Consider the following 27,191-nt stretch of genomic DNA (forward strand, 5'->3'; position numbering starts at 1 on the left):
GTTCCTAATGTGCGCCGCTGCTGTTCCACTTACGTGTGTCTGTCATCAGTTTAGAATAAAAGAAAACCATTAAAACCCAGGAGAAATGACAGTCATTAAACTCAAAATGCCCCTTCAGCTCTGATAGATTAAAAAGGTTACCTACATAAATAGATATTTAAAAAGTTTCCACTCATTGTCTCGTAATTATAACTTCATTCATGTGGTAATCTTCTTAAGGGGCCTTATTGAATTATAATTTTTCATAAGACCATCACAAAGGGATGGTGCAAGTTTGGCAGAGTATCATCCTTCCCCAGGAGAGCCATATTTTCTTACAATTTCTTTGAGATTAAAGGCATTATCCCAAATCGTATTGTCTACTCGATAAACCAAGCTTTAGTGTGCCCAAAGAGCTAATTAGTATTTTAGTTTTTTATCAAAATCTGTTTTTAAGGTCACGACACAGTAAGGTTCGAAAAAGTTCTAGGGGACAATATTTTTTAATTTTAAACAATTATTATGTCTCTCATTTTAACCCTGGGTTAACATAATCCCTTTGATGTCTTTCACACTGTATGCATTTTATCCTGAGTTATTATTAATCTTGAATAATCAAAGTTTGATATTTAATACTGTATATTTTTTTAAACCAAGGATGAATGTATTTATTTGTATATTGACAAGGATGATTGGACACATAAAGATAGTGACAAGGATGCAAGCTGCCTTAATTTCGGCTTGTTTTAAAGTGGCCGTTTAACAGTGTTTCATGCATTCTGACTTCTTTTCAATGTTCAACGTGCCGTTTTCTCATGCTTAACATGGTCAACTTATAAAAAAATGAGTTTGCCATATTACGTAGTATTTCTGGAGTATAAAGGTTTCAGAAAGTTTTATTCTAACATATAAAACTGTTTCTTAACAAATTTTCTTAGTCCCCTTTTGGACAATTCTCCCGAAAAAGCATGCTGCATCCAAATGATTCATCATGATTAATCGCATCCAAAATAAAAGTTTGTATTTACTTAATATACTTTATTATGCATTATTGGTAAATATACATAAATTAGGGCTGGGCAAGTTAACAAGTTATTATCGCGTTATTAATTCATTAATGCAGAAAATTATTTTATCGTACATTAAAGACCGCGTAAACAGAATTCTGAGAATTGTTTCTAAACACATTATGGATGTAAAAATGTATTGCTGAAACACATTAGAAAGATTCAGAAGTATGTAGTACTGAATTGTTGAGTGAAGCCGCTAAACAGTTTTTCAACAATTTTTGGGCGGGGCTAGAATGACGGATTGATGTCGCAATGGACCGTCCGAGGATGCATGGCCCCTCCCCTATCACTAGAACACTTGGCATCAGGTGTCTGCTCAATCACGAGCTCAGAGTTGCCTATGGCTGCTGAAGCATGCACATGAACCAGGAACACCAGAACTTGGGGTTTCGAGTCTGACGTCATCACGCAGCCGTATTTTTTGGAAGGTTTAAGAATCATAGGTAGTTTAGATAGTTAGGGTTAGGGTGTGGGTTATGGTAAGAGTCCCACAAATCTGACTCGAAACACAAAGGATTGGGGCAAGGTATCGAACTCTTACATGGACATTTCGTTTTAAATCTCTTCTATCAGTGCCCTCGCACCACAAAGACATAATATGTTTGGGTGTGAAAGGCTTATTTAATGCTATTGATGATAGAATACAAAAACTTTCTCGGCTAAGGTACAAAACAGCAACGATAACGAGTTGTGATGCGTGTGGCTTATGTAGTGTGAAGGCAATGCAGAAAATATGTTTAAACGTGCGCCTAGAGAGTCAGAGCGCAAACTACAAAACTGATTTCTCTTTCACGTCTTCTTACTCTAAAACGGACAAATAAACAGAAAAAATTACATAAAAATTCCCATATAAGCAAGGGTCCATGTAAATGGTGTCCGTTTTATGAACGTTTACAGCTGGGAAACAGACGCATCACAGTATATTAGATCCATATATCTGTAAAGAGCGCTCGTAAAGGGGCTGCAGCATAATAACGATCTCTGTTTATAATGTTAATCAAACAACAATGCACACACCGAAACACTCACTCATATTAAAGGAATTGTGTTCTCCTTATTGAATTGTTAAGATAAAGAAAAACGTAGCATACAATAATTTTGTTGTTAAAAATGTGCTTTAAATACACTTTTAATACAGTACACTTCACACTTGTGTTGAAAATAGGTTATTAGAGAGTTTATGTATAAGCAATAAAATCAATCATTATATCAAACTAGAAAGAATGTTAATGCCCTGGCAGTGGCAGATGGTTTTATATTTAATTTGATTACATTAATGTTTAAGTTAAGATTTACAAGAAATATTTTAAATGGTTACTGCTATTACGTATAAGAAATACTGTTGTAAAAAAGCATATTATTTGTGTCATGAATACTCATGGTTAGAACCCAATTGCAGGCAGAGGCAGGAACAAACAAGGAGGTGAAGGGGTTAACAGATTTATTTAACAAATAACAAGACTAACCAAACAGGTAAAACAAAACCCACGTGGGGGAAAAAACAGGACAGGTATATATATAATTTTATACAACGAACAAGGACACTAACTAACTAAACTGATAAAACAAACACTTGATACAAAACACTAACACTGACTAAACTACACTTACTTTGACACGGAACAGGAACAGGAAACAGGAACTGCAAATAGCATACGTACCAGCAGGGCAAACGCAATGAACCGCACAAGACAATGAAACAAGAGGACTCTTAAAGGGAGACAATGACAGGATAATTAATAGGGGACAGGTGACACAGATGAAACACTAAGGGGAAGCTAATGACACGAAATGGCGGGAAACACAGACGAGACTCGGGGAGAGTATGGAAGCCCAAAAGGTCCAACATCTCTCTCCCCACATGAAACAGGGAATTCTGTTTTGGTTCTGCCTCAAGACCAAGAATTAGCCAGACAAGATAGGCAGAACCGTGACAGAACCCCCGCCTTAAGGAGCGACATCCTGACGCTCCTCAAGGAGACTCACAGGACAAGACAGACTGAGACATAGACAAGACTAAACAAAACATGGAAAACAAAATCAGTGGCAGACAGGCAAGAATCAATAGGGGATTAGGGTGACTTAATAAAAATAACAAACAAGGGAGGGGGGGTGGGGGCAAACAAGAAGACATGGGAAGTCCAAAAGGGGGAGGGCTGGGTGGGAAAGTTCCAGCCCTTGGGGACGCGCCAGGGCGCGGAGCCCCAGGAGGCTTGACAGGGGTAGTCCTGGGGGGAACCGTCCTAGTCCCCTGCAGGACTGGAGGGCTGGACCACGGCTGGAATGCCGGGCTGGACCAGGGTCTGAAGATCAGCCTGACAGGGTTGGACGGCGGCTGGGCAGCCGGACTTGACGGCGGCTGGGCAGCGCTCTCTGACGGCGGCTGGGCAGCGCTCTCTGACGGCGGCTGGGCAGCGCTCTCTGACGGCGGCTGGGCAGCGCTCTCTGACGGCGGCTGGGCAGCGCTCTCTGACGGCGGCTGGGCAGCGCTCTCTGACGGCGGCTGGGCAGCGCTCTCTGACGGCGGCTGGGCAGCGCTCTCTGACGGCGGCTGGGCAGCGCTCTCTGACGGCGGCTGGGCAGCGCTCTCTGACGGCGGCTGGGCAGCGCTCTCTGACGGCGGCTGGGCAGCGCTCTCTGACGGCGGCTGGGCAGCGCTCTCTGACGGCGGCTGGGCAGCGCTCTCTGACGGCGGCTGGGCAGCGCTCTCTGACGGCGGCTGGGCAGCGCTCTCTGACGGCGGCTGGGCAGCGCTCTCTGACGGCGGCTGGGCAGCGCTCTCTGACGGCGGCTGGGCAGCGCTCTCTGACGGCGGCTGGGCAGCGCTCTCTGACGGCGGCTGGGCAGCGCTCTCTGACGGCGGCTGGGCAGCGCTCTCTGACGGCGGCTGGGCAGCGCTCTCTGACGGCGGCTGGGCAGCGCTCTCTGACGGCGGCTGGGCAGCGCTCTCTGACGGCGGCTGGGCAGCGCTCTCTGACGGCGGCTGGGCAGCGCTCTCTGACGGCGGCTGGGCAGCGCTCTCTGACGGCGGCTGGGCAGCGCTCTCTGACGGCGGCTGGGCGGCCGGACTTGACGGCGGGCTTGGTTCCGGCTCCTGGAACGGGCTAGGTTCCGGCTCCTGGAACGGGCTAGGTTCCGGCTCCTGGAACGGGCTAGGTTCCGGCTCCTGGAACGGGCTTAGTTCCGGCTCCTGGAACGGGCTTAGTTCCGGCTCCTGGAACGGGCTTAGTTCCGGCTCCTGGAACGGGCTTAGTTCCGGCTCCTGGAACGGGCTTAGTTCCGGCTCCTGGAACGGGCTTAGTTCCGGCTCCTGGAACGGATCCGCGGCCGGAACGGCCGCTCGGACAGTCGCCTCCCCACGGCGCCCCCCCAAAAAATATTTGGGACTGGGTAGCACCGGACTGGGTAGCTCCGGACTGGGTAGCTCCGGACTGGGTAGCTCCGGACTGGGTAGCTCCGGACTGGGTAGCTCCGGACTGGGTAGCTCCGGACTGGGTAGCTCCGGACTGGGTAGCTCCGGACTGGGTAGCTCCGGACTGGGTAGCTCCGGACTGGGTAGCTCCGGACTGGGTAGCTCCGGACTGGGTAGCTCCGGACTGGGTAGCTCCGGACTGGGTAGCTCCGGACTGGGTAGCTCCGGACTGGGTAGCTCCGGACTGGGTAGCTCCGGACTGGGTAGCTCCGGACTGGGTAGCTCCGGACTGGGTAGCTCCGGACTGGGTAGCCGCTTTCTCCTCCGCCGGCCAGTGGGACTGGCCGACGGTAGAGTGGCCGCAGGAGGTGCTGCGGATGAGGGTGCCGAGCTCCCCAGGGTAAGGGCGGCCAGGGCGCGGTCCTCCGGGACGGTAGCCACGGGGGTGGACACCCAGTCTGGCACTAATGGCCAGGGATCATCCCGGTTGACCACATACCTGATCATGTCGCCCATCCACAGGGAGCTCAACATCCTCATCTCAGACCGTCGGAGAGGCTCGGTGAGGCAGCAGTTAAAAATAACCTTGAGCTCTGCCTCACCGAACTCAGTCTCCCTAGCTGCAGCCAGGAACTCCCGAGCGAACTGCCTGATCCCGCGATCCCCCTGCTTAAAACCCAACAGGAGTCGGGCCTGGTGGGACCGCAAGGAATCGTCCGCGGTTGCCTGCTGGGTTCTGTTGGGGCGGTTCATTCTGTCATGAATACTCATGGTTAGAACCCAATTGCAGGCAGAGGCAGGAACAAACAAGGAGGTGAAGGGGTTAACAGATTTATTTAACAAATAACAAGACTAACCAAACAGGTAAAACAAAACCCACGTGGGGGAAAAAACAGGACAGGTATATATATAATTTTATACAACGAACAAGGACACTAACTAACTAAACTGATAAAACAAACACTTGATACAAAACACTAACACTGACTAAACTACACTTACTTTGACACGGAACAGGAACAGGAACAGGAAACAGGAACTGCAAATAGCATACGTACCAGCAGGGCAAACGCAATGAACCGCACAAGACAATGAAACAAGAGGACTCTTAAAGGGAGACAATGACAGGATAATTAATAGGGGACAGGTGACACAGATGAAACACTAAGGGGAAGCTAATGACACGAAATGGCGGGAAACACAGACGAGACTCGGGGAGAGTATGGAAGCCCAAAAGGTCCAACATCTCTCTCCCCACATGAAACAGGGAATTCTGTTTTGGTTCTGCCTCAAGACCAAGAATTAGCCAGACAAGATAGGCAGAACCGTGACAATTTGTGCTTTAAAGTGTTTGCAAACCAAATCTTATTACACTTTTTTTCATGAAGCAGTACTTAAAAAAAAAAAAGTCGACAATACACTACTTTTGAATTTATTATTGAATTTTACGAACAGTGCGATTAATCATGATTAATCACAGCAAAGACATGCGATTTATGGGAAAAATTTATCAAAATAATTCCTAAATACAGTATATATCTCACGGTCCTGTCCGTCCTGAGTATTTGGGCCTTGGGGACAGAGCCGTGACAATATCATGTCTTGTGTGTGTGTGTGTTTCGTCTTGTGTGGAGACACGTGGTGGTTTGTTATGACATTTCGCGCGTGTTTTCCGTGTAGCTCCGCCCCTTCATCTCTCTGTCTAGCGTCCCATTAGTGTTTCATCTCCCTCACCTGTCTATGCCTCTTCCCGCTAGTCGCACTCATTGTTTAATCTTGTCACCTGCCCGTCCAGATCCCTTTGTGTTAATACTTCTTGTTCGTTATTACCTGTTGCTACTTCGTGTCTGGATTACCTTGTTCCTGCTTCCCTTGTGTTTGGATTTATTATTTAGATTATCCTGAACTTTGTTTGTCTGGATGCGATTAATCCCAATTAATCGTTTGAAATCACTAATTTTAAACAAACAACAAAACATTGTAGCAACATCCTCCAATTAATTCCATTGTTTACCTCATTTATAAGTCACTTTGGATAAAAGCATCTGCTAAATGACTACATGTAAATGTAATGTAAATGCATTATTATTACTTAAAGGGAAATGTGTGATGAAAAAATGCCACTGTATGGAGGCTTTCTTTTATCTCTTTTGATTTTAGGGTGAAATAAGACTCAGGTTTTTTCTTAAGACTGACCTCACTAAAGCTGTGTTCTGTACCCCTTCTTTTTGCTCAGGGCACTTCTACAGCCATAATACTTGAATGACGCTGGTCAGGTCAGTCATGCCAACCCTCAAGGCTCTGCTCCAAGACTGGCACTGGCATTCTGACTGGCTCAGTCAGGAAGACACTATGCCTCAGTTCACACAATTACACTCACAACTTTTCACACCACGCCCCCGCTCCAGATTTTCTGTTTATTTGCACCATTAGCTTGGTTAGTGTGAATTTCTCACTAAACATTAGGTGGGTGATGGTTGTATAAAATCAACAGGACAGGTTTCCTTACCGGAGATCTTTGCAGGCAAAAGAAAGCAAGTTACATAAAGGGTTAATTGATTTTCTTTTTCGCTCAGTTGATCAGTCACATCAAATCTAGGCCGAACAACAGAAATGCACACGCACACGCACAGTGTTTTTCGCTCTATTTTGGTCTGCCGTCTTTTCAGCCACGTTCCTCTATGACTCACCCTCGAGTCTGCCAGGCGCCCAATCAAATCTCTAGGTGGTTCAGGAGCCCCCACCTGACAAGCAGCCAAATAAATGCAAAAAACAGCTTGCTGTCGGGTGTCTCCTGCCTGCTGACGGCCAGGGAAGCCACACTCCAGGGAATAATGAAATGAATTCCCTTAGATGTGTACTGTACATTGGTGCGCTTAGTACAAGGCTTAATATAAAAAAATGATATGGGTTGGTTTATTCTGTCTTTTCACATTTTAATATAAGCGATCAAAGTATGTGTGGATGTGCATATATGTGCATCTCTGCATACCTGTGAAGTGGCTGTTGATGTGGTGCTGCTCCGGGACCCCCACATTTGCTGAAACTGCACCCTGATTTCAGCAAAGGTTTCAATGATCACAGCGATGAACACGTTCTAGGAACACAGTGGTGAAAAAAACTAATTAATAAAAAAGCTCACATGTTGATTTCATTATATTTGTTTTATCCCCGCCCCCCAGTTGGTCATCTATTATACTTATTACTCAAAATAATGTGCTTCACAACATCATTTAGTTTTTCGTGACCTTTTTTGGCCTCTCTGTGATTGAATTAAACAGGTAATTTCCTTGCTGCTGTTCTTGATTTCTATGTAAAATCCCTCTTGCATGTGAAATGCTTAACAGCACTTTTGCAGCGCTCGCGGTCCGGGTTTGCTGTCAGGTCATACAGTTTGTTTGTGCTGAATTATGTCACTCAAACTGAGTTACTGAAGTTGGGATTCCTGAAAATGATATGCAGGTGCGGGTGCTCCACACAGTCAGAAACAACAGAAGGTTTGAAGGACTTTCCCTTTGTTTACTATATTTAGTTCTTATTAGGACCTCCCACGTTTTGCAGAGAATAAAATGATTTTTCTACCTTGACCAGCCACGCGAGAAAGAAGATGAGCGTGATGAAGTAGAAATATGAGCGCCAGCGTGGGAAGCTGTCGATGGCTCGATACATGATGAACACCCAGCCCTCTTGAGACGCGGCCTCATATACTGTGAATATACTGGTGCCTGCAAGAGGAGAGGTCAGACAGGGACATGACGTGGGTGAGAGCGAGGAGAAAGCATGTGCGAGATGTTCTTCTGCCCTAGAGTGGTCTGACTGGGCACTCAGGCACAAAAATTCAGACATAAACACAGTCTTGGCATTAGTGAACCTTGTCAGGTGCTTCCTATTACTCAGCTATGGGCTTCTTTCTCCAAGTCTCTGAATATAATAGTAATCCTTATCTCTGAAGCTCTGTTGAATTCTTTGGATCAATGTTGCTGCAGCATGTAATAATATCTATACAGTATATAAAAGGAACCAGCTACAGTAAATGCTGAACTACACAACCAAGGACATGTTGCATTCATAGCTACACTGTATAGTAACTAAATAAATACATATGAAATAAAATTGCTCTTTAACCATTAAAAAGTGGGATTTGTTTCAAAGAGCTAAGTGGGTTTTAAGGGATATGAGGCTGAGCACATAAAATAATTATTCGTTTAATTTGCACTATTCCTTTACATGTGCGTTGTCATAGAAACAGCATACTTCAGTAGTAATTCTCTCCCATTCATGTTAATGTCAGTCAGATGTCCTCAGCAGATAAATACACTGTGTTCTATCTATAATGTGGCGCTACACAATCAACAAATGACTTATGTAATTTAATAGATGTAAACCAGAGTGCACAAACTAGACACAAACTCAGGTATGTTACCTCTGCTCTCTTTCATGGTGACCCATGATGCCCCGCTGCGAGATGGCTGCCATAGGCCAGCAGGAAGCATGGCACTCAGCTCTGCTTCCTGCCATTTTCCCACCAGGTCCTGGGGCCAAACTGGCCAAGGACACTGGTACGCCTCTAATGTTACCTTAACTAACCATACACATAACCTTCACAGGGACCCGTCAAATAATTTATTGAAGAGACCACTTTAGTTGTTTTTTCAACACAAAATTATGTTTAAAAAACAGAAAAATATGTACAGTAATTCTCGATAAGGGTTTTCGTGGATAAATTATGTGGATGAAATGCGCTTGGCAAACTAAGAACTTCCAACCACTTAGAGATAAATCACCGTGTGCAGACATGTCTGGCAAACGCAAAAGGAAAAAACTCTACAGTCATTTAATATTGCATGGCCTGAGAGAGTACTGTATATCAAGACTAATTTTGTTTTGATCACAGCAATATCTAGGGAGTAATATTGTAAAAGCCCTGATTTTACGTTGGTTGAAACATTAATACAATCTTAATAAGACCGTAATATAAATAAATCCAATTAAACAAGGGAAAATATAAACTAAAAGCAAGAGATGGCATAATGTCATGAATAAAGTCAGTTACCATATAGTGTTAATGTAAACTTCCAGAAATCAATCATAACTTTGCATCCATGATCTTTGCGATTCCCAAAAAAATTGTTGCAGACTCACAAATGACATATCTGTGTATTGAAGTCAATAAAGAGGATGAGGGAGGGCCCTTTTGCGGATCTCAGTGTTATGCAAGTCAACGGTTTCAAAGCCATGACTGTTTTTGTAGGGAAAGCCTCCCTTCATGGCTTTTTGGAGATTAGTGGCTCTGCTCTATATACCTTTCTAGTGGATTTATCTCAAATGGGAACGATAAGAATGTCGCATACTGGTTGGCGCAGATCAAGATGCTTAAATAAACTGTTCTACTTGACAAGGTGCTTTTACAATGCTTTGAAATATAAGCTTTGCCGTAAATATAACATTTCCTAAAGGCAGTTAGAGGTGTTTTTCTGTTCAACATAAAGTGTGTAAATCAAATCTAAATGCTTCTGTGGGCACCAACTCTCACAATAAAATTGCAATGAAATAACATCATTGTGGATACATTACATAAAAAAAGGTAAAGTGACAAAAGCACAATAAATCCACAGCAGGACAGATAAGCTCTATAATTTGTGTTGTTATAGCTAGTAGCAGAAACTCTTTTAATTAAGCGCTACATTTGGCACTTGAGAATAAGAGTGGATTTTTGATTTATAAACTCAAGCTAAATCTGTAGGTGATACAACTGTCCCAGGGCAACACGGAACAATTTGTCTACTTTGAAGTTGATATAATGATAACATGAAGAGATACAAGAAATAATATCAGAACAACAAACTGTTATTATAAAATAGCTAGTTTTATTAGTCATTTCTGCATTGGAGACAGTTTTTAAGCTGCATTTCATAACTTTATCTTATGTGCTTAATTTTAAGTGTGTTGAAAAAGTTGAGTCGGGTTAAGGTAAAAAGACAGTTTTGAAGACCGTGCTGTGGTAGCCATAAATGTGAACCTGGACGACAAAACCAGTCTTAATAACCGTTCTATTGATATATGGTCTGTTAGGATAGGAAACTATCTGGCGGAACAACAACTGTTTACAAAGCTTGACTTTGAGGGTGCAAAAAAAGGAAATATTGATAAAACCGCCTTTGAAGTTGTTTAACTGAGGCACTGTAGCACGCCATCCACTCACAAAAAGAAAGTTTTTATACATTAATGGTAGGAAATTTATAAAATATCTTCATGGAACATGATCTTTACTCAATATCCTAATGATTTTTGGCAAAAAGAAAAATCCTTGATTTTTATCCCTACATTGTATTTTTGACAGTTACTAAAAATGTTCCCGTGCTACTAAAAACTGGTTTTGTTGTCCAGGGTCACAAATAGTCTATCCATGAACTATCAGAAAATAGTGATATATGGGGAAAATAGTCATTTTATCTTTACATATAAAAGGAAATTTAGGGGATTCTAAACACCCTTGTGGTTTATTAAAGTCCTCTAAATGTCATCCATCCATCCATTTTCTACCGCTTATCCGAACTACCTCGGGTCACGGGGCTCTAAATGTCATATTGTTGTAAAACAAAAGGGGATATATTACAGGTAGTTAATACTGTGGTACCTCTAAAATCCTATAGACAAAGCTCTTGTAACCAATTAGCTAAACCCTTGCAACCACCGATCTACCTCACAGTAACAAGCTCAAAACACATGGAACACTTTAACGATGCCCTAGAAATCACCCACCTCGACCCAGAATCATGGCAGTGGGTTATCAACAGTGCAGGCACTTTCTTCACAGTGGGTTGAGTTGTGTAAAGCATTGCAATGCAATGACTCACCAAGCTCATTGAAGCCGCTATATCCCAGCTCCTGTCTGCTGAGCCCCAACTTTTCCAGATCTTTACACTCAAACCCTGCTGGACACTGATAACCCTCCCCGTATGGAGAGCAGTGTGTATCAGGAATGGCCAGGCTGTTCCATGTCACCTCACTGGAAAAAGAGCAGAGTGACCAAAGAATCATCATCACATATTGGCATGCTATATCTGACCAGATTAACTATTGTATTGTATCGAACCATCTGGTGTTCGCTCACAGACTAGCACTTGTGTTATTACGGTCCTCTTTGGGAGGATTATTACTATTCAATCTCAGAATTTGAGATTGACATATGATTCATTGTGTGGTATAAAAAGGACTTGTATGAAACCGAATTAGGATCTTGAATTATATACACCAAAATGTTTTCTGTACAATAACAAACCCAAAATGTTGTTAAATATTTGATTAAAACAAGTAAACATTAATATTATATGCACCTGTGCTTTAAGTGAATATATCTTATTTTCAGAAAGTTTATAATTTTACTTTAGAATGACACAAAGTTCTGATTAAGAAAAAAACACTATAATTTGTCATTCAAATGTCTCTCGTTACAATAATTGTAAGAATAAATTCATATTTAAGGTATATTCTGGACAGTTGTTTTGAGTTTGAATGTAACATTGCTTTTTTAAAATGAAAATAATCTATTCATTTTTACACACACACACACACACACACACACACGGCTTTCATTTGGGCCACAGGTGTTACCACAGAAGGCACTTGATGTCTCTAATGGAAATTAATGTTTTTAAATCGGCTTGCCAGACATTCTTTCAAATTGTTTATTAGGGTCTGTGAAATGAGTTGGGATCAATGATTGCAGTATCACAAAGGCCAATCAGAGGCACAGCGGTGAATCAAAATAGCTCTAATCAGACAGCCATAAAAAACCAACCAAAGAATTCATGGCCCTACAGAAATTGCACGCTTCATGATATCAATTTCTTCAAAAATGATCCATTTTATTTCCAATTAAACATGTCTTTGATTATTACTACCTCAAATAAAAATAGAGAAATACCAGTTAAACTAATCAGGTGAAAAATTCTGAGACTGTATCACATTCTAATCACCTGGCTGTCCTGACATGGTATAGCCTAGCAGGGGTATTCCATTAACGTTCCAAGAGGTCCGGTCTTAATATCTTACATTTACATTGTCATTAAGCAGACGCGACTTACAAAGAGTTCAGGGAGCAATACGCAATATGTAATACAGGTTCTAATACAAAGTTACTGGTTTCAACAAAAGTTAGACCACTACCTGTTGAGTGAAAGGGTTATTTTTTCATTTGTCTGTCAAGTATTCACAGAAGAGATGGGTTTTAAGTAGTTTTTTGAATGTTGTGAGAGATGTGGTTAACCGAGTTTGGCTCGGTCTGGTTTTCTTCCAAACGGAGGTCCAGGCAATATGTTTCTTGAGAATAAATTAATATTAAATCAATTTAGCCCACTTGGATATATACTGCATATATTTTTACATTTACAGTATGCATTTGGCAGACAGTTTTATCCAAAGCGACATACATTGCATTATACTACACATTTGTTTCTGACTATGTGCAATCCCCTGGGAATCTGGTATCAAACCCATGACCTCGGTGTTGCTAGCGCAATGCTCTAACCCCTGAGCCACAGGAAAGCTAAAAATAAAAGCTAAAGATATGTTCTTTTATCAGGCTAAATATTTTAAAACAACACCCGATACAAGTGTTATGCAGAGGACAATATTTTTAAGAAATCTGTGCCTACCCCCTTTTAACAGCAAATGAATGAAAATATGCTACATGTTACTGTAGGGTCAGGGTGAGAAGAGTTTGTTTTAGTCACGCAGTTCGACCGAAGAAGTCCAGGCTGCTGAAAAGATTGAGCGTTTGCACAACGCCCGGGCAACACAGGAAACATTAATTATTATGATTAGCGTTCTGCACACTCCTCTGTTGCGGATGGTTATGGCTCTTTGTTTTATAGTCTGCTCTGACGTGCTTCTAATCTGCAAATATATTAAATATATGAATATTAAATAGCCTAGGCCTGGATTTTAAAGAGAACCACCTCCATATACAAACCGCATTAAGATTTTGCTCAATCCGACTTTTGTCATGCCCTCAAATTGGGAATCATGTGTTCCGGCAGGATTTTAAAACATGAATTGCAATTGTCTTATAAAGTGCCTCCATGTGAAATTTGGATTTTAGAAAATTTGTTCCTAAAACTTATTATTGGTTATTTGTGTAGGGGTGTTGAGGGTCATACTAAAAATAGCAAACTTTTATTAATAGCATTTACAGCTGCCGATGGGACTTGTATTTCAGAGAACAGATGTGTGTGGGAGGTGCAGAGAAACAGACAAGCACTTCTGATCTTGTGCTGATGCCGTTGAAAACTGCAGCATAATGTCAAATCCCCTGCTTCATTTTAGGAATAATAAACCTCAAGTTTGAGGAAAAAAACAGGCCACACAAATGGAATACGGAATCAGATATACACAAGATTTACTTTTTTCTCGTTATGTTAAACGATGATGTTAATAATGATTGTTGTGCTTATGAACTGTGGTGATTAAAATCCCATACCCTTTCTTTGTGCCATTGATAACGCAGTGATGATTAAAGGTGCCAAACATCTGAACGCCCAGGATTCCATACAAGAGAAGAAAGAACAGCAAAAATATGGTCACGCTCCAGATCTGCTCCCCCGATCGCCTGAAAGGAAGTGATTTTTAAGTGGCTGAGAGGAAAAGAAGCTGACAATTCATGCATTTCACTCAAAGGCTCGACACTTTCACTTACTTGAGAATGTTGGTTATCCGAGTGCGCGGCAGCTCAAATCGGAAGTAAATTCGGAAGGCTCGGATCATTATGAGGGCCCTGGGTATGCGTAACATCCCCCAGGGTGACATTTGGTCCACAATCTCTGCTATTTCAAACACCTTTGGAACATTGAGTTGGACAATTAGAAAAGCAACCACAGTGCTTAATTTGAAATCAACTTTGGAAAATTACATTGAGGATAAAAAGTTGATACCTGAAGCACAAGGGAGACCCAGAGAAAGACCACCATAAAGCCATCAAACATGCACCAGCGGTCTTTAACGTAGGAGTTCTCTCCCTGACAAGAGAAACAGGTAATAAGACACAGACTTTAATGAAAGTCAACAGGTTAGTGGCAGGTGGTCTACAGGTCTAATAAAAGACAGAGGCAGCTGTTAACACCGCAGCTATAGTAAAATTCAAGTGTGAGCATGTCAGAAAACTTATCTTGGAAGACACTGTTTAATTAACATGCAGGTCTCAACAACAAAAATAGCCACTGACCAGGGACCACTGAAAGAGTTTCAGGCTAGTTGATGGAACTGTCATGTGCCCTACCTGACAAATGCTGTGCTGTCAATGCTACATCTTACATTTACTAATCAGGAATGTTTGCATGTCATCATTTTCCAGTAACTGTGTTCGTGAATAGTAAATCTATAGCTTTTGAAGAGCTATAATGTAACTAGAGTATATAATTTCCAGCCATTTGAAAAAAAAAAACCAGAAAATTTCAGTTTGAATAAAATGATTATTATTTCTATTTGTAGAGATTTTAATTAATATCAAAATCAGTAAAAAACAGAGCTACTGGAACAACAAGGCCGGCAAAACAAGTTGAACGTGTATCGGCACAAAAAAAAAATAGCTGCTGTCCTTCTAGTCTAGCATCTTCGTATGTTTTTATTTGTTTTTCTTTGTCATAAATCATTATTATTATTCACCCTTTATGTTTGTCACCGGTTTTGCCAATACCTATCCCATTAAAAGTATTAAACAATATTTATCAAGTACAGTGTTTTTCAATTTTTCTATCTAGACATCTGAGGTTTCGGAAGAACAGCAACGATATATATATATATATATATATATATATATACAGTATATAAGCAATAATACTACTGGTGGTAGATCATACAATAGAGACTTGACTGTAAATAATCTGTTCAAAAGTCATTCATATGCACCCTTACGCAGTTGGGGCATAGAAAGTGACATCGCAGATACGACATGCTCAAATTTGTTTTCTTAACCGCAGACTGCCTTCACGCTCCAGTGGTCTTTCTTTGATGGAGTCAGATATTTCAGTGACTAAAGCACTTGTCCTCCCGAGACATCAGCCCAGAATTCCCTAGGAGCTTAGAACCTTTGATGAGCTACTGTGCTAAAACAGATCTCACACTGGATCAGTACACCACAAGCACGATTTAGGATAGCTTGTGTGACAAGGCAACTGGCAGTGAGTGAATTATAAATACCATTTATGCTGCTGCATTAGTTTTCAAGGGAGATATAAATAAATGCCCTAATTTACAAGTTTTACATTAATTTTGATGCTTACATTCATGCATTTAGCAACTGTTCATAACTCAGTCTTCAGAATATACCTAATGACCCAAAATATTACTGCAAACAATGATAACGAAAATAAATAAATAAACATTCACAGATCATAACAAGCACTCAAAAGATAAAATTACAAAACAAATATGTGGGCCTAATTAAGTGAACAGAGGTCACTGCCACTAGTATGATAATCCTGCTCGTCTCTCTTCTCCAATAAAATTAAAATGCAAGTGTTAACTTAGCATATAATTGCTGCAAGGTTAATCACCCTGTCCTTAAATGATCTCAGGGCTAAAAGAACAATTTAATTACTTTATCTTAAACCCGACTGCTTTTCACGCCAGAAGACAGATAAACACAGGAAAAGTCTTTATTTTCAATATGCATCTCTTTGCTGGATTGGGAAGCGAATGATTCACTATTCTATGTCTCTCTGCGCTTGTTATCCTTGATTCACCAATTAAACTGTCCACACATTATTTATAAGTGATTAAAGGGCTCGCAAAACCCACTTTCCCATTTATTCTCTTCCAAAGGACACAGTCTATTTTTTCTCATTTTATTTCTATTGTATTCATGACAACCCTGATGTGTGTTGTTACCTTGATGATTCCCCTGATATGCATTTTGGCGATCATCTCTGCCGTGTAGAGGAACATCAAAAGAGTGTCCAGGGTAAAGGTGACATACTGTAGAGGTGGGTAGTGATCGAAGGTCATGGGAGTATTCATACACACCGAAATGACACTGATTATGGCACAGGCCCGCAGGAGAGAATGAACCCACTAAGGAGAAAGAGCACATCATCAATCAGATATTTTGAAACAATGGATCATTAAGGTGCAACTGTGTAGCTTATAGGGCTCTAGACTGCGACCAAAATGCGATCATTTTATTGTATAGGGCTGGGTAAAATTTCACAGGGTCACATTGGTGCTAGTGCGTAAAACGTATTTTTGCCCCACCAGCGATTTATTTGAACACTTAATGTGATTTATAAGCGGTGAATGACGCGCTTGTGATAGGTGCAGGAAAGAGCGAGCAGACAGCTTGTGCACTCCCTCTGTCTCCATACTAAAGTGTGTGTTTGACTTCATTCGGTGTTGCGCAGACCGATCGGTATTAAAGCATCGCGGGACAGACTGCTCCATATGCTTTTAAAACACTCTCACGGAACATTGATGTCATATTCAGATCGTTCTGCTCACGCTTCATGTAGTCGAACACATCGGTTTCTGAACTGTCTTTTTACCTCACATGTTAATCAAAAACAAGTTTGGAAGACGGAATCCATGGCGCATTCGAAGAATATTTTAACCTGAATTACAGCCGTGTGTAGGTGCTAAAAAACATGTTGCCTTTTCTTCCTTGACAAGTGTTGCACACATGGAGATGTTATAAAAGAAAAATCCGATCCAGTGAAGTGTTTTCTGAGTAAACTTCTCTCTTTTACGATGTCCTAACAGATGCGAGTAACAAAAACATGTCAGTGTCCGCTAATCTTCAATTTGCAACCTAATGATTTATTTGAACCAATTTATTTTGTTGAAACAACTCATATGTCAAACACAACACATCATACCACAAGCTTGCTCAGACCATTTAACAGGACTGCTAGATTAGTAAGATTTAGTATTTCAAGTTTATTTATGACAATGTGTAGTAAAGTTCATACGTACTCTATATAATCATTTAGTTCTGAGTTGCTTTTGAGTTTTAGCTAGGTAATTTAATTCAATTTATTTTAAGAAATACAATGTTTCTTTGCATTTATTTTGGATTTATTGGGCTCGCAGTTCACAAGTAGGGTACTTTAGATGACCATGGTCGTCACCCCCCACAGAAGACCATTTTTGACCCATGAAAAGTACTTCCTACAAGCATAGATAATAAAACTCAAATGTTAAAGCCCAAAAAAGAATCGATCTATAGACGACTTTTTGTGACAAATTAACTGAACGATCCTGGTCATTATGCAGGGTTCCACCAAATTGAGAATGTGAGTCAAATGCGACCAGTTGTATCAAAACACAGCTGACGCTTAAAGAAATACTTTATGATGAACCTTATTCATCATGAAGTATCTAATTTCGGACAGCTATACTGTTGGCCGCACATGATTGCAGCTACATGGTGAAGTTTCAAAGATTTGTTCACATACTGGTTTGTTGATCCAAAGGATGTCAGCACTGTCTGTTAGTGTTTCATCTGGCCCAAAGTCGGTCATAGGCTGGGCCTCGACCCGCGAGCTCTGCTTTCTTTTGAGCATGCTTGGGCTCGCTGTGCTATAGAGAGAGTGGATCTGAAAGATAAAAGCAGATCGGCCACACACGCTAACTTAAACAACACATCGAACAAAGCCGAAAAACTGTTTGTTGCCATTAGATTTGTTTTTATAAAAAAAAAAAGAAGAAGCTGGCACTGTTGTATATGTAAAACTGCACAGAAGGACCTAATGTATTATTAGTAAGCTTACAATGAGTTTTAGGTTGAGCTGAAGGGTATGATTATGCAGGAAATCTCAATTTGACGTCAATGACTTCTCATTGATCATTTCTTAAAGAAAAGTATGTGAAGTGACCTGAATTTTATGCTCCAAGCAGAGATGGCGATATAAAGTCAAAAGTTAAGATTGTACTTTTGTTGTGAAAAATTGCAAACAGTAAACGGCAGATGGGAAACATCTAATGCAGATATAACTACAGTCGCATGCAAACACATTTTGGCTTCAACATGGACAACAGCTCTGTATGGTACCAGACAGTATGTACAGTATCGTAGTGTTGCACAGCCATTGTATCAAGCACATGATGTACATAAAACAAAGACTGTTGACTTCACACAGACCTACCTTATGCAAAGATCACAGTGGATCTTCACCGTAAGACAAACGACAACCAACCTATAATGAGGCCGCATACTATAGGGCCACTCTTACGGAGGACAGTACTAAAACATGAATATCACACACTCACTGAAACAAAGCGCACATACCAACGGGAAAAGTAAAGCTGAAATTGCTCCAGCACTGCACATAACATGCGATCAGGCATACCCTGTAAATAACACACAACAGTTAGTCAACATGGTATATGATGTACCAAATGGGTACAATTATATCGACAAATAATGTCCACCACATCAGACAAGGATATATGAAACACTGAGTGGCGGAGGAGTGGACGGATGGGATCTTGGGACCAGGTTACTCACGGTCAGGCTCCTCATTGGTGCATTCATTCCCGGCATAGAGAGTGGTGGAACTCCGTATCAAAGACAGTTAATATGAGGAGCTGAGGTCTTTCCTGCAATAACATCATAAGTCATTCATGCTATTGATGGACCATTACTTACTGCATAAATGAGTATATTCAATGAATGCTACATCAACCCAAAGGTTAACATGTAATATCAATTTAAAAACAGCATCTAATCCTTTTAGATGAACTTTAAGGGTGGACCAAACGGTTCATATATCATATAACTTGATTAAGAACAATTTTCTCATTTGTTGGCATTTTTATATCTGCTTTAATCTAAAGCTGATGTTAAAAGTAAATCAATGTCAAGGTCACTTGTAGGTTATTTTGGAAGAACAGAAAAGTGTATGCTGTCAGTCTGTTACAAGTTTAAAAATAATACAATGCTGAATCTATAAAGTAAGGTTGTGTCTCGAAGTTCCTGCCTTTACGTCAAGAACATAGTGGCCTGCTCAGAACAGCATCTACATAGTCACAGGCAATTTGCAAAGTAATTGCTACAGTTAGAATATGTTGATAGATAGAGATTTGAAGACAAGTGAAAAAAAAATTATAGGGTGTAAGTGATGTAGTGTGGGAGTAAGTTGCAGAAGACTACAATTAGTTTGACTTCTTCAGAAAGGACTGTTTGACTAAAGGCAGGATGCAATCACTAAACATTTTAATGGTGGCTGTAGAGATCAGCGGTGTTGTGAGTGTGCTTTTAGACTCATTTGTTACATAAGAGCTTTGCATTTTAGATTAGATTAGAGGATTTTGTATGTAAAATGTGCTGCAGAATAATTACAGTAACACTGTGACATTCAAACACTGCAGATATTCAGCAAGTTACATACCCTCAGTTACATATCCTACATCACATTTGTATTTTAATTCACTGGAGCAAGAGCAAGAGCAAATGCAGAAAACAAGTATGAACAATAAATAAATGGAAATAAATAAACAACCACTTCCTCAGCTAAATAAATTAAGCTTAGATAGGTATGCAATACATCACAAATGACAACAACAATAAATCGGTGAGCATGTTTGAATATTGAGCAGAACAACAGAGTTGCTTCCAACTTTCTCCACAAATACTTTGTCTGTCCATCTGACACTCTCTCTCTTTCTCTTGTTATGCTTTTACTGATGTTCTTATGCACATTTATAAAATCTTAAAAATCAAATTTGATTTGTATTAATCTTAAATTAATTGAAATATAACTATTAGGATCATGCATTTGAGCATCCAACTCTTCTGCACAAGTCAGCCAATTGTACATGCAGCCACCAAAACAAGAAACAGCAGCATGCAATCTTCAAAGATTTATTACATTTAAGAGCATTATGAGTAAAACATAACAATACTGTGTCAATTTACTTAAGGCTACGTGGCACACTAGAACGCAATGACATCAGACGTGATACGTGAGCATCAAACAGGGAGATTCCCCCTGCTGCTCCAGGGTTACCATGGCAACAGAGGAGAGCAGACTGCAGCCGCTATACCTCTAACTGAATGTCCTTTCAGGCAAAAACACACGCGATACATAAAATATACACCATGTCGAACATCTCACAGCTTATAATATTGTCTAATTCTGACACAAACGTATTCTAAAGCTTTTAAAATCCATGAAACCGCTGTATTTTTAAACAAAGGCCTTTAGCTACGCAGTCAGTGTATACACTTCCTGGTAGACATGCAAACAAGCCGATTAAAACGAAATACTTGTTTTATCTGATACTGTATCCGAATTTACGCGTCCACGCGACAAAATAAAAGCTCGTTTGACTTACTGGTTGTTGATGTATCGCCTTTAGTGAAGTGTATAGTCCATGACTCGTTGTATTGTGCTAGAGCTTCAGTCACAACAGCCGCGCGACAGATGCGCACCGGACGCGCGTGACCCACTACCGCAGAACGCACGGGATGAAAGGCTGCAGGCCTGAACATGTACACACTCAAAATTTTATGTACGGCTTTGTCATTTTCTAGCTCAATTCAGATGAAATAAAATTGAATTGAAAACTGAATTTGATTATTTTTTAATTGTTAAATGATTTTAAATGGCAACTTTAACCTAAATACTAATAGAAATGAGACTGCTTCAAACGGCTAAATATATATTCCATTTAACAAAAACAACAAAGAACAAAAACTAATAATATTTGCAATATAAATAATTATTCTCAGCATCATTAGTAGGAAAAATGGTCCCAGTTGTGTTTGAAAGTGGTTTGAAATTTGAATTTGAATTGAACAAATGCAAACTAAAAATTAACTAAACTTTCAATATCATATTTTTTTAGAAAGTTCGTGTATTTTTCATTAAGTCACGTGTTGAACAGCCAAAACAATATTTTTATAGTCTTGCCAGTTCTTTTCAATTTTTGCTGTTTCGTGAAGCTTTTGTGATGCTTATAAAATACTGTTTAATAACATGCAGGTTTCCATTGTGAAAACTTATCACATATACTGTATTGTGACAACACAACTTGTGTGTTAAACGAACTGTACATCTTTATTAAATGAAAGTGGAAATATTATAATAGAGGAAGATACTGATATGTTACTATACTCCCGTTTACAAAATTAACGTTTACAGTATTTTGTCTGTTACATTTAAAAAGGAGTTTCTCGAAAAGGGGCGCCCGAGAGCACCTGGCTTACATATGACAAGCCCTGCGACGCGTTACTTTTCAAGAACAATCTACAACACCTACAGCGAGCTATACAAGCACACAAAGGACAGCCAGGTAACATAACGTATAAACAATAGGCCTACACAATAAAATAAAAACAAGGAAGAAGAGATTTTAGATAAACAAGACCTTTGTATGCATTAAACAATGCATACAAATAATGAAAACAGATCAAAGACCAACAAAACCTATGTAAAAAGTACGTCAACACAGCCAAGATCGCACTCTTTCAGTTCGAGTGATCATCTCTTTCACAACAATTACATATTTAGCTTGACAGTAGCATAGCTGTATTCTGGTAACGTTAGCATAATACGTTTATCTAAGTGAAAAGCTAAAAACTGAAGGTGCACAAAATCTGTTCTTTGTCGTTGTTTTTTCTTACCATTATAAATCTAACGTTGCAATCTTGAAAGGTGAACAACTCAATCACATAACAGAGAACATTTCAGAAAGCCATTTGCTAAGTGTACAGAACACAGAGACTTCCAGGTAATTAGACATTTTAATCACATGATCTTGAATACCTTTATTTATATGATCTATAATTTAGTAAATTAATTTCTTTACTACACTATAGCATTTACTATAGCATTTACTAATTTAAAAAACATTTATTTATTTAATTTTATGCTATTTAATCTTATTGAAGACTTAGGGCCTGAGGTTTATGTCCAAAATAGATTATATTGGTGCCAAAATACCAAAATATTTAGAATCTTTATTAAGTATTTGTTATTTTGATGGAAGTTAAATAGATCATATTTCAAATGAAATGCAGTTCGAAAATCCTTTTTCATAACCAAATGTTTTCATTACCTGTTCTACATATTTATTTGTTACAGCAAATTTAAGACACAAGCAGCTTAAGACAGCCCTTTAGAAGGAAAAGTGGTTCGGAGATATTAAAAGGAACAGCTGTTTTTAATTATGGTTACCAAAATTTTCTTTCCTGGCATTTTATCTACTACCCTGACTTCTGCCTTTGAGATTCAGACCTAATGAAATGCATTCATATGCAGAGCTCAGTTGGCCTCTCAGTTTGGACAGCCCGTTCTGCCTCTGCCTGAAAAAGTGGAAATTCCTGAAGTCGCTTCACTTCAGGTTTTTGGTGGGGATCTAAACATGCATGCAGAGACTTTGGTGAACTCCGTCTTACTTTCTTTGCTTTTGATATTGCTCTCCCGCGTTGAAGAAACTTTACTGCAGTCACTGAGGTAAGTTATGCTTTGGTTTTTTTTCAGTTCGATTTTTCTCTGTGCAACTAAGTTTTGCTGACAGACTTGGTTTTTACATAGGAAAGTTTGTGTTGTGTAGTTCAGAGTGCTATGCTTGTAGGTTTATGTCTTGAGCTATTTTGTTTTCTTTATTTTTTGCATGCTTTTACAGCTCTGAAAATGTGCATACAATGTTTAACTTCAGTGTACTGGTTTTCACAACATATGTGCTTAATAAACCCTTTAATCACTTCCCTTGGTTTGACAATACTCCACGATTGCTTTACTGCAATTTTTGCAAATGAACGACATTTTGCAAATTACTTTAGTGGTTTAATCATAGCACGTGCACATTTACCCTAATGCAATTACATATTTGTGACAAAGCATGTTTATTGTATGCTCTGACAGCATTTTGCAAAAGTTGTGTTAGAAATTGGAAACAAAAAGTGAATGTGCTGACAAAACTTGTTCCATGCAAGTACAACCATATCATGCCCTTGAACACGGTTTGCTTTAAAAAATGGTTGTATTTTTATTATCCTGTAATGTGAGAATGTCCAACAGCAGAGAAGAAAAGCAGTCGTGGAATGTAAGAAAGCTACCAAATGAAACTTTTTTCACATGGGAACTGGGGTGGGAAAATAAAAAAGTGAAATACTGTCTGAAGTTTGTTTTGAGTAGGTTTGTAATGAAATTCTTGTTCTTGGTGAGTTGGACACCATTTTCTATAGATTCCTTACCAACATTTGCTGCTGCTTAACCTATTTTTGTTACCACTGTAAAGAATAAATTGTATTTAAAAAAAGAAGATTTAGATTTTGCTATATTTCATTATATTATGTTTATGTTTCATATGTTCATTAGGTCTTTTAGTTTTATCCTGCTTTTTTCCAAACTCCGATTCTCTTTCATTGAATGAGCAAAATCTTCCTCTAGTTACGAGCTGTTGCTGTTTTAAGATCTGTTCAGAATCATATCTTATGAGTCACGCCTGAGCCGTGACGGCTCCATTTGCACTAAAGTAACTATTTCCACATGACATTAATTATTGCATTTATATTCCTGCCAGGGTTTGTTCTTTATCTCACATTTTAGTTTGCAGGCTCAGGCAAGACACACAGACAGGAAATCCAGTAAATTATTGTTGACTCTGTTAAAAACGTCCATCTTCAAAAATAATAAAAGATTTTCCACAACAAGAATGGCAGTCTGGTTTTCATTACTGGTAAAAGGGAAGATTGCAAACCACCACCCACCCACCATCTGGCATATGTTCACCTACAGGCACGGAACAGAGGTTTGATGTGGAAAGCAAAGGTCAGGAGGTGACTGAACACTCTGTGTTTTGCAGGCAGGTGGGTGGAGAGTGTAAGATCTCCACCGAATCATCACTGAGGCGCTGTCGGACCTCCGACGGGTTGATCTGTAGTGGGAGAGGCGAGTGTGAATGTGGGATTTGCATATGCCAGGTTACTGATCCCGGAACGTTCTATGGACCGCGCTGCGAATGTCATGACTGGCTCTGTCCAACATATGATGGAAAGACATGTGGAGGTAAGAGCTCTAATACACAGTTCCCACTTGGTGCTCTGTTACTTGTGAATGTGTTCTGAAAGAAGGTCCTGTGGATATTTGTAAATCAAGCATCCCGTGGTTTAGTACACCCCCCTTTGATGTCCCATGTTGTGTGTCATTAGCTACATTTGATTCAAAGGTCTCATTTCAATTTCACAGTGCTTCTGTTCAGCCGAACAGGCAGTTTTTCAAAGAGCTCTTTGGGGTGCCATACTGCTGCTCTGAAACCCTTTTCAAAATATTTTACAGACATCACTTCTATGGAGTTTTACTAAGACTTGGCAATGTTGGCTGTCATTGCAGTTGCTTCCACTGGATGGTGAAGGTGTGCAGACTTTGTTGTGATTCCACAGAAATCCATTAGCTTTCTGTGCATGAATGCACACACTCAAAAGAGTCAACAACAACCTCTGACTCACCTGACACTCAAACCCTCGATTGACAGCTTCATGACCTGCTGATGGCATTTATAGACCACATAAAAGCCATCTCATCTTTATGAGGATGGTATAGTGGTGGTAGTGTGAGATATTTTACACTTCATACATAGTAATTTTTTGAAAGGTCCAGTGTGTAATTCTTTGGAGGATCTACTGTATTGACAGAAATGCACTAGATTGCTTACTAACTCTATCATTTTACTGCATGTACACTCGCGTTCAGTGTTTCAGTCTGTGTTTTTTGGCTACACACGTGTTTTTTGGAACAGATACTTGATATATATGTCTTTAGGTTAGGTTTGTTTAAAGGAGCAATGTGGAGATTTTAGCATCATCTAGTGGTGAGGTTGCGAATTGCAACCAATGGCTCACTCCACTTCTCCCTTTCGAAGCACTATGGAGGCTCTCACAGGACAAAGATGTCGTCATGGTTTCGCTTCTTTTCTTAAGGAGATGACCTATTTACGAAACATGCTCTCTAGAGAAGTTTGTCAGTTTAGGGCTACTGTACAAAATAGCGAAGGGGACCCGCGTTTTATGTAGATAAAAATAGCTCATTCAAAGGTAATAAAACATAACGCTTCATTATGTAAGGTCTTTTATACACCTCTGTCATATTTATGTATTTTATATCGCATTTCAGTCACTAGATCCTCCCAAAAATTACACACTGGACCTTTAAAAACAGTGAATTTGTGTTGCCTGTGAAAAACATTCTTTGAAATTGATACATCAGTTTCAATTAACTTTAAAAAATAAATGTAACAGTTCATTGAACAACAGCATTTTATCATAATGCTGTTACCACTGTTTAAGAAATCGCTCTTAGCCATGAGAGGTTGTGTGTTGCACCCCAGGTAAATGAATTCTCCTTTGCGTCATGAACAAGCTGTGGTTTCTCTATTATAGCATAAATATAACCCGAACAGCTATGAGGTTGGCTTGCTTTCCATTCAATCATTTTTTCTGATCATTATGTTTTATCTGACAGCTGGTGACCAGCTGTGTATGATTCCGTTTTGCTCACATCTCCTGTGTTTTCAAAAGGCTGCATGTTATTTGCATATGTGAGTATATTCTTTTTTATATGTTGTCACAGCATACTGTGAAAATCAGATGTATTTTGTGAGATTGAAATTGTCTTCCCAGACTGGGAGTACGATTACATGGTTTTCTTTGCTCTGTATGTGACCTCGTTTTGCGCCAAATCTGTTATTCTTTAACTCTATGGGAAAGAGCTCAACGTGTCAGTTTCTTCTCACTTTTGTCTTAGATTTTTCCCTCTTGCTACACAAGTTAATACACAAGTTAATGAGGTTTTTTAAGGAACCTTGTGAAAGATTTGGCACAGTTTCACTCAACGTTTTTTCATTGGAGCTGTCTTCCATCTGTAGAAATGATCTCAGCTATTTAGTGTGACCTTCCTTTTGTCCTGTGGTGTGATGCATTGCTTTTTCCCATCAAACACGTGCAGAGTTTATACCTAGATGCAATCTGCAGACGTTTTTTTTAAAGAAATAAAACATTTTAATTGGTAAAAATAGAACTGAAATATCTGAAGAATACTGTATCTGATACATGCATTTACAGGCAATAAAAAATGTTCATTGCAACATGATAATGACATTGTGTAAACTGTAGAACTTTTCTGCAGAACTTTCTGGAGCGATCTATGTGTTAAAATTTCACGTGGGCTGAATAAAAAAACCAAGTGTACCTTAATAGTCTAATAACGTGTATGTAAATACAACACCGGCAGGACTGTATAGATATATGCATCATTTATGTTCAAAGTCATGTTTCATATCAGTTAGGATCATTTTGATTTATGACGTCCCCAGGTTCCTTTGCTTTCCGAGATGTGTTTGAGTTAGCATCACGTGACTTAGATGAGTTATATTCCATGTGCTTATGTCCCAGTGGAGCTTTGTCATGAGCTTTCTCCATTACTGTTTTTATCGGTGGGGTTCTGTTTTACTCATGAACGCACTAAAGAACACTCAATGAAATGGAATTTAGGATTATTACGTAACACCTGGCAGCTCCTTACGGTAAGACTTTTACACCAAACACCAATGGTACTATCTTAAAAATGAATATAGATTTAAAATGACAAAATGGTGAGTAAATGATTACAGAAATTCATTTTTGGGGTGAACCATCACTTTAAGAGTATGTCATACAGTATATACATAAAAATCAAACTTTTTTAAATGCTTTTGTCGAGAGTGATACTATATCTTGGGTGTGACAGTAGAGATTA

The 27,191-nt window shown here is 39.7% G+C and overlaps 2 protein-coding genes across 2 annotated transcripts in view; one reads left to right on the forward strand and one right to left on the reverse strand.

Annotated features, from left to right (window-relative positions):
• The window catches only part of nalcn (sodium leak channel, non-selective), a 75,395-nt gene extending 54,506 nt beyond the window's left edge, over positions 1-20,889 (reverse strand). The window contains exons 1-11 of the mRNA XM_056754882.1: positions 20,788-20,889; positions 18,959-19,050; positions 18,740-18,801; positions 17,907-18,047; positions 16,348-16,530; positions 14,394-14,477; positions 14,159-14,298; positions 13,943-14,071; positions 11,319-11,470; positions 8,044-8,186; positions 7,454-7,558 (exon numbers count right to left, since the gene is read on the reverse strand). Of these exons, the coding sequence (XP_056610860.1) occupies positions 7,454-7,558; positions 8,044-8,186; positions 11,319-11,470; positions 13,943-14,071; positions 14,159-14,298; positions 14,394-14,477; positions 16,348-16,530; positions 17,907-18,047; positions 18,740-18,781 (1,119 nt within the window). The 5' untranslated portion in view covers positions 18,782-18,801; positions 18,959-19,050; positions 20,788-20,889. The remainder of the gene's footprint in view (positions 1-7,453; positions 7,559-8,043; positions 8,187-11,318; positions 11,471-13,942; positions 14,072-14,158; positions 14,299-14,393; positions 14,478-16,347; positions 16,531-17,906; positions 18,048-18,739; positions 18,802-18,958; positions 19,051-20,787) is intronic.
• An 843-nt stretch (positions 20,890-21,732) lies between these two features.
• The window catches only part of itgbl1 (integrin, beta-like 1), a 42,778-nt gene continuing 37,319 nt past the window's right edge, over positions 21,733-27,191 (forward strand). The window contains exons 1-3 of the mRNA XM_056755146.1: positions 21,733-21,747; positions 22,716-22,910; positions 24,265-24,467. Coding sequence (XP_056611124.1) covers positions 22,819-22,910; positions 24,265-24,467 — 295 coding nt within the window. The 5' untranslated portion in view covers positions 21,733-21,747; positions 22,716-22,818. The remainder of the gene's footprint in view (positions 21,748-22,715; positions 22,911-24,264; positions 24,468-27,191) is intronic.

This window comes from Triplophysa dalaica, chromosome 8 (assembly GCF_015846415.1).
Source record: "Triplophysa dalaica isolate WHDGS20190420 chromosome 8, ASM1584641v1, whole genome shotgun sequence".
Classification (NCBI taxonomy): Eukaryota; Metazoa; Chordata; class Actinopteri; order Cypriniformes; family Nemacheilidae; genus Triplophysa; species Triplophysa dalaica.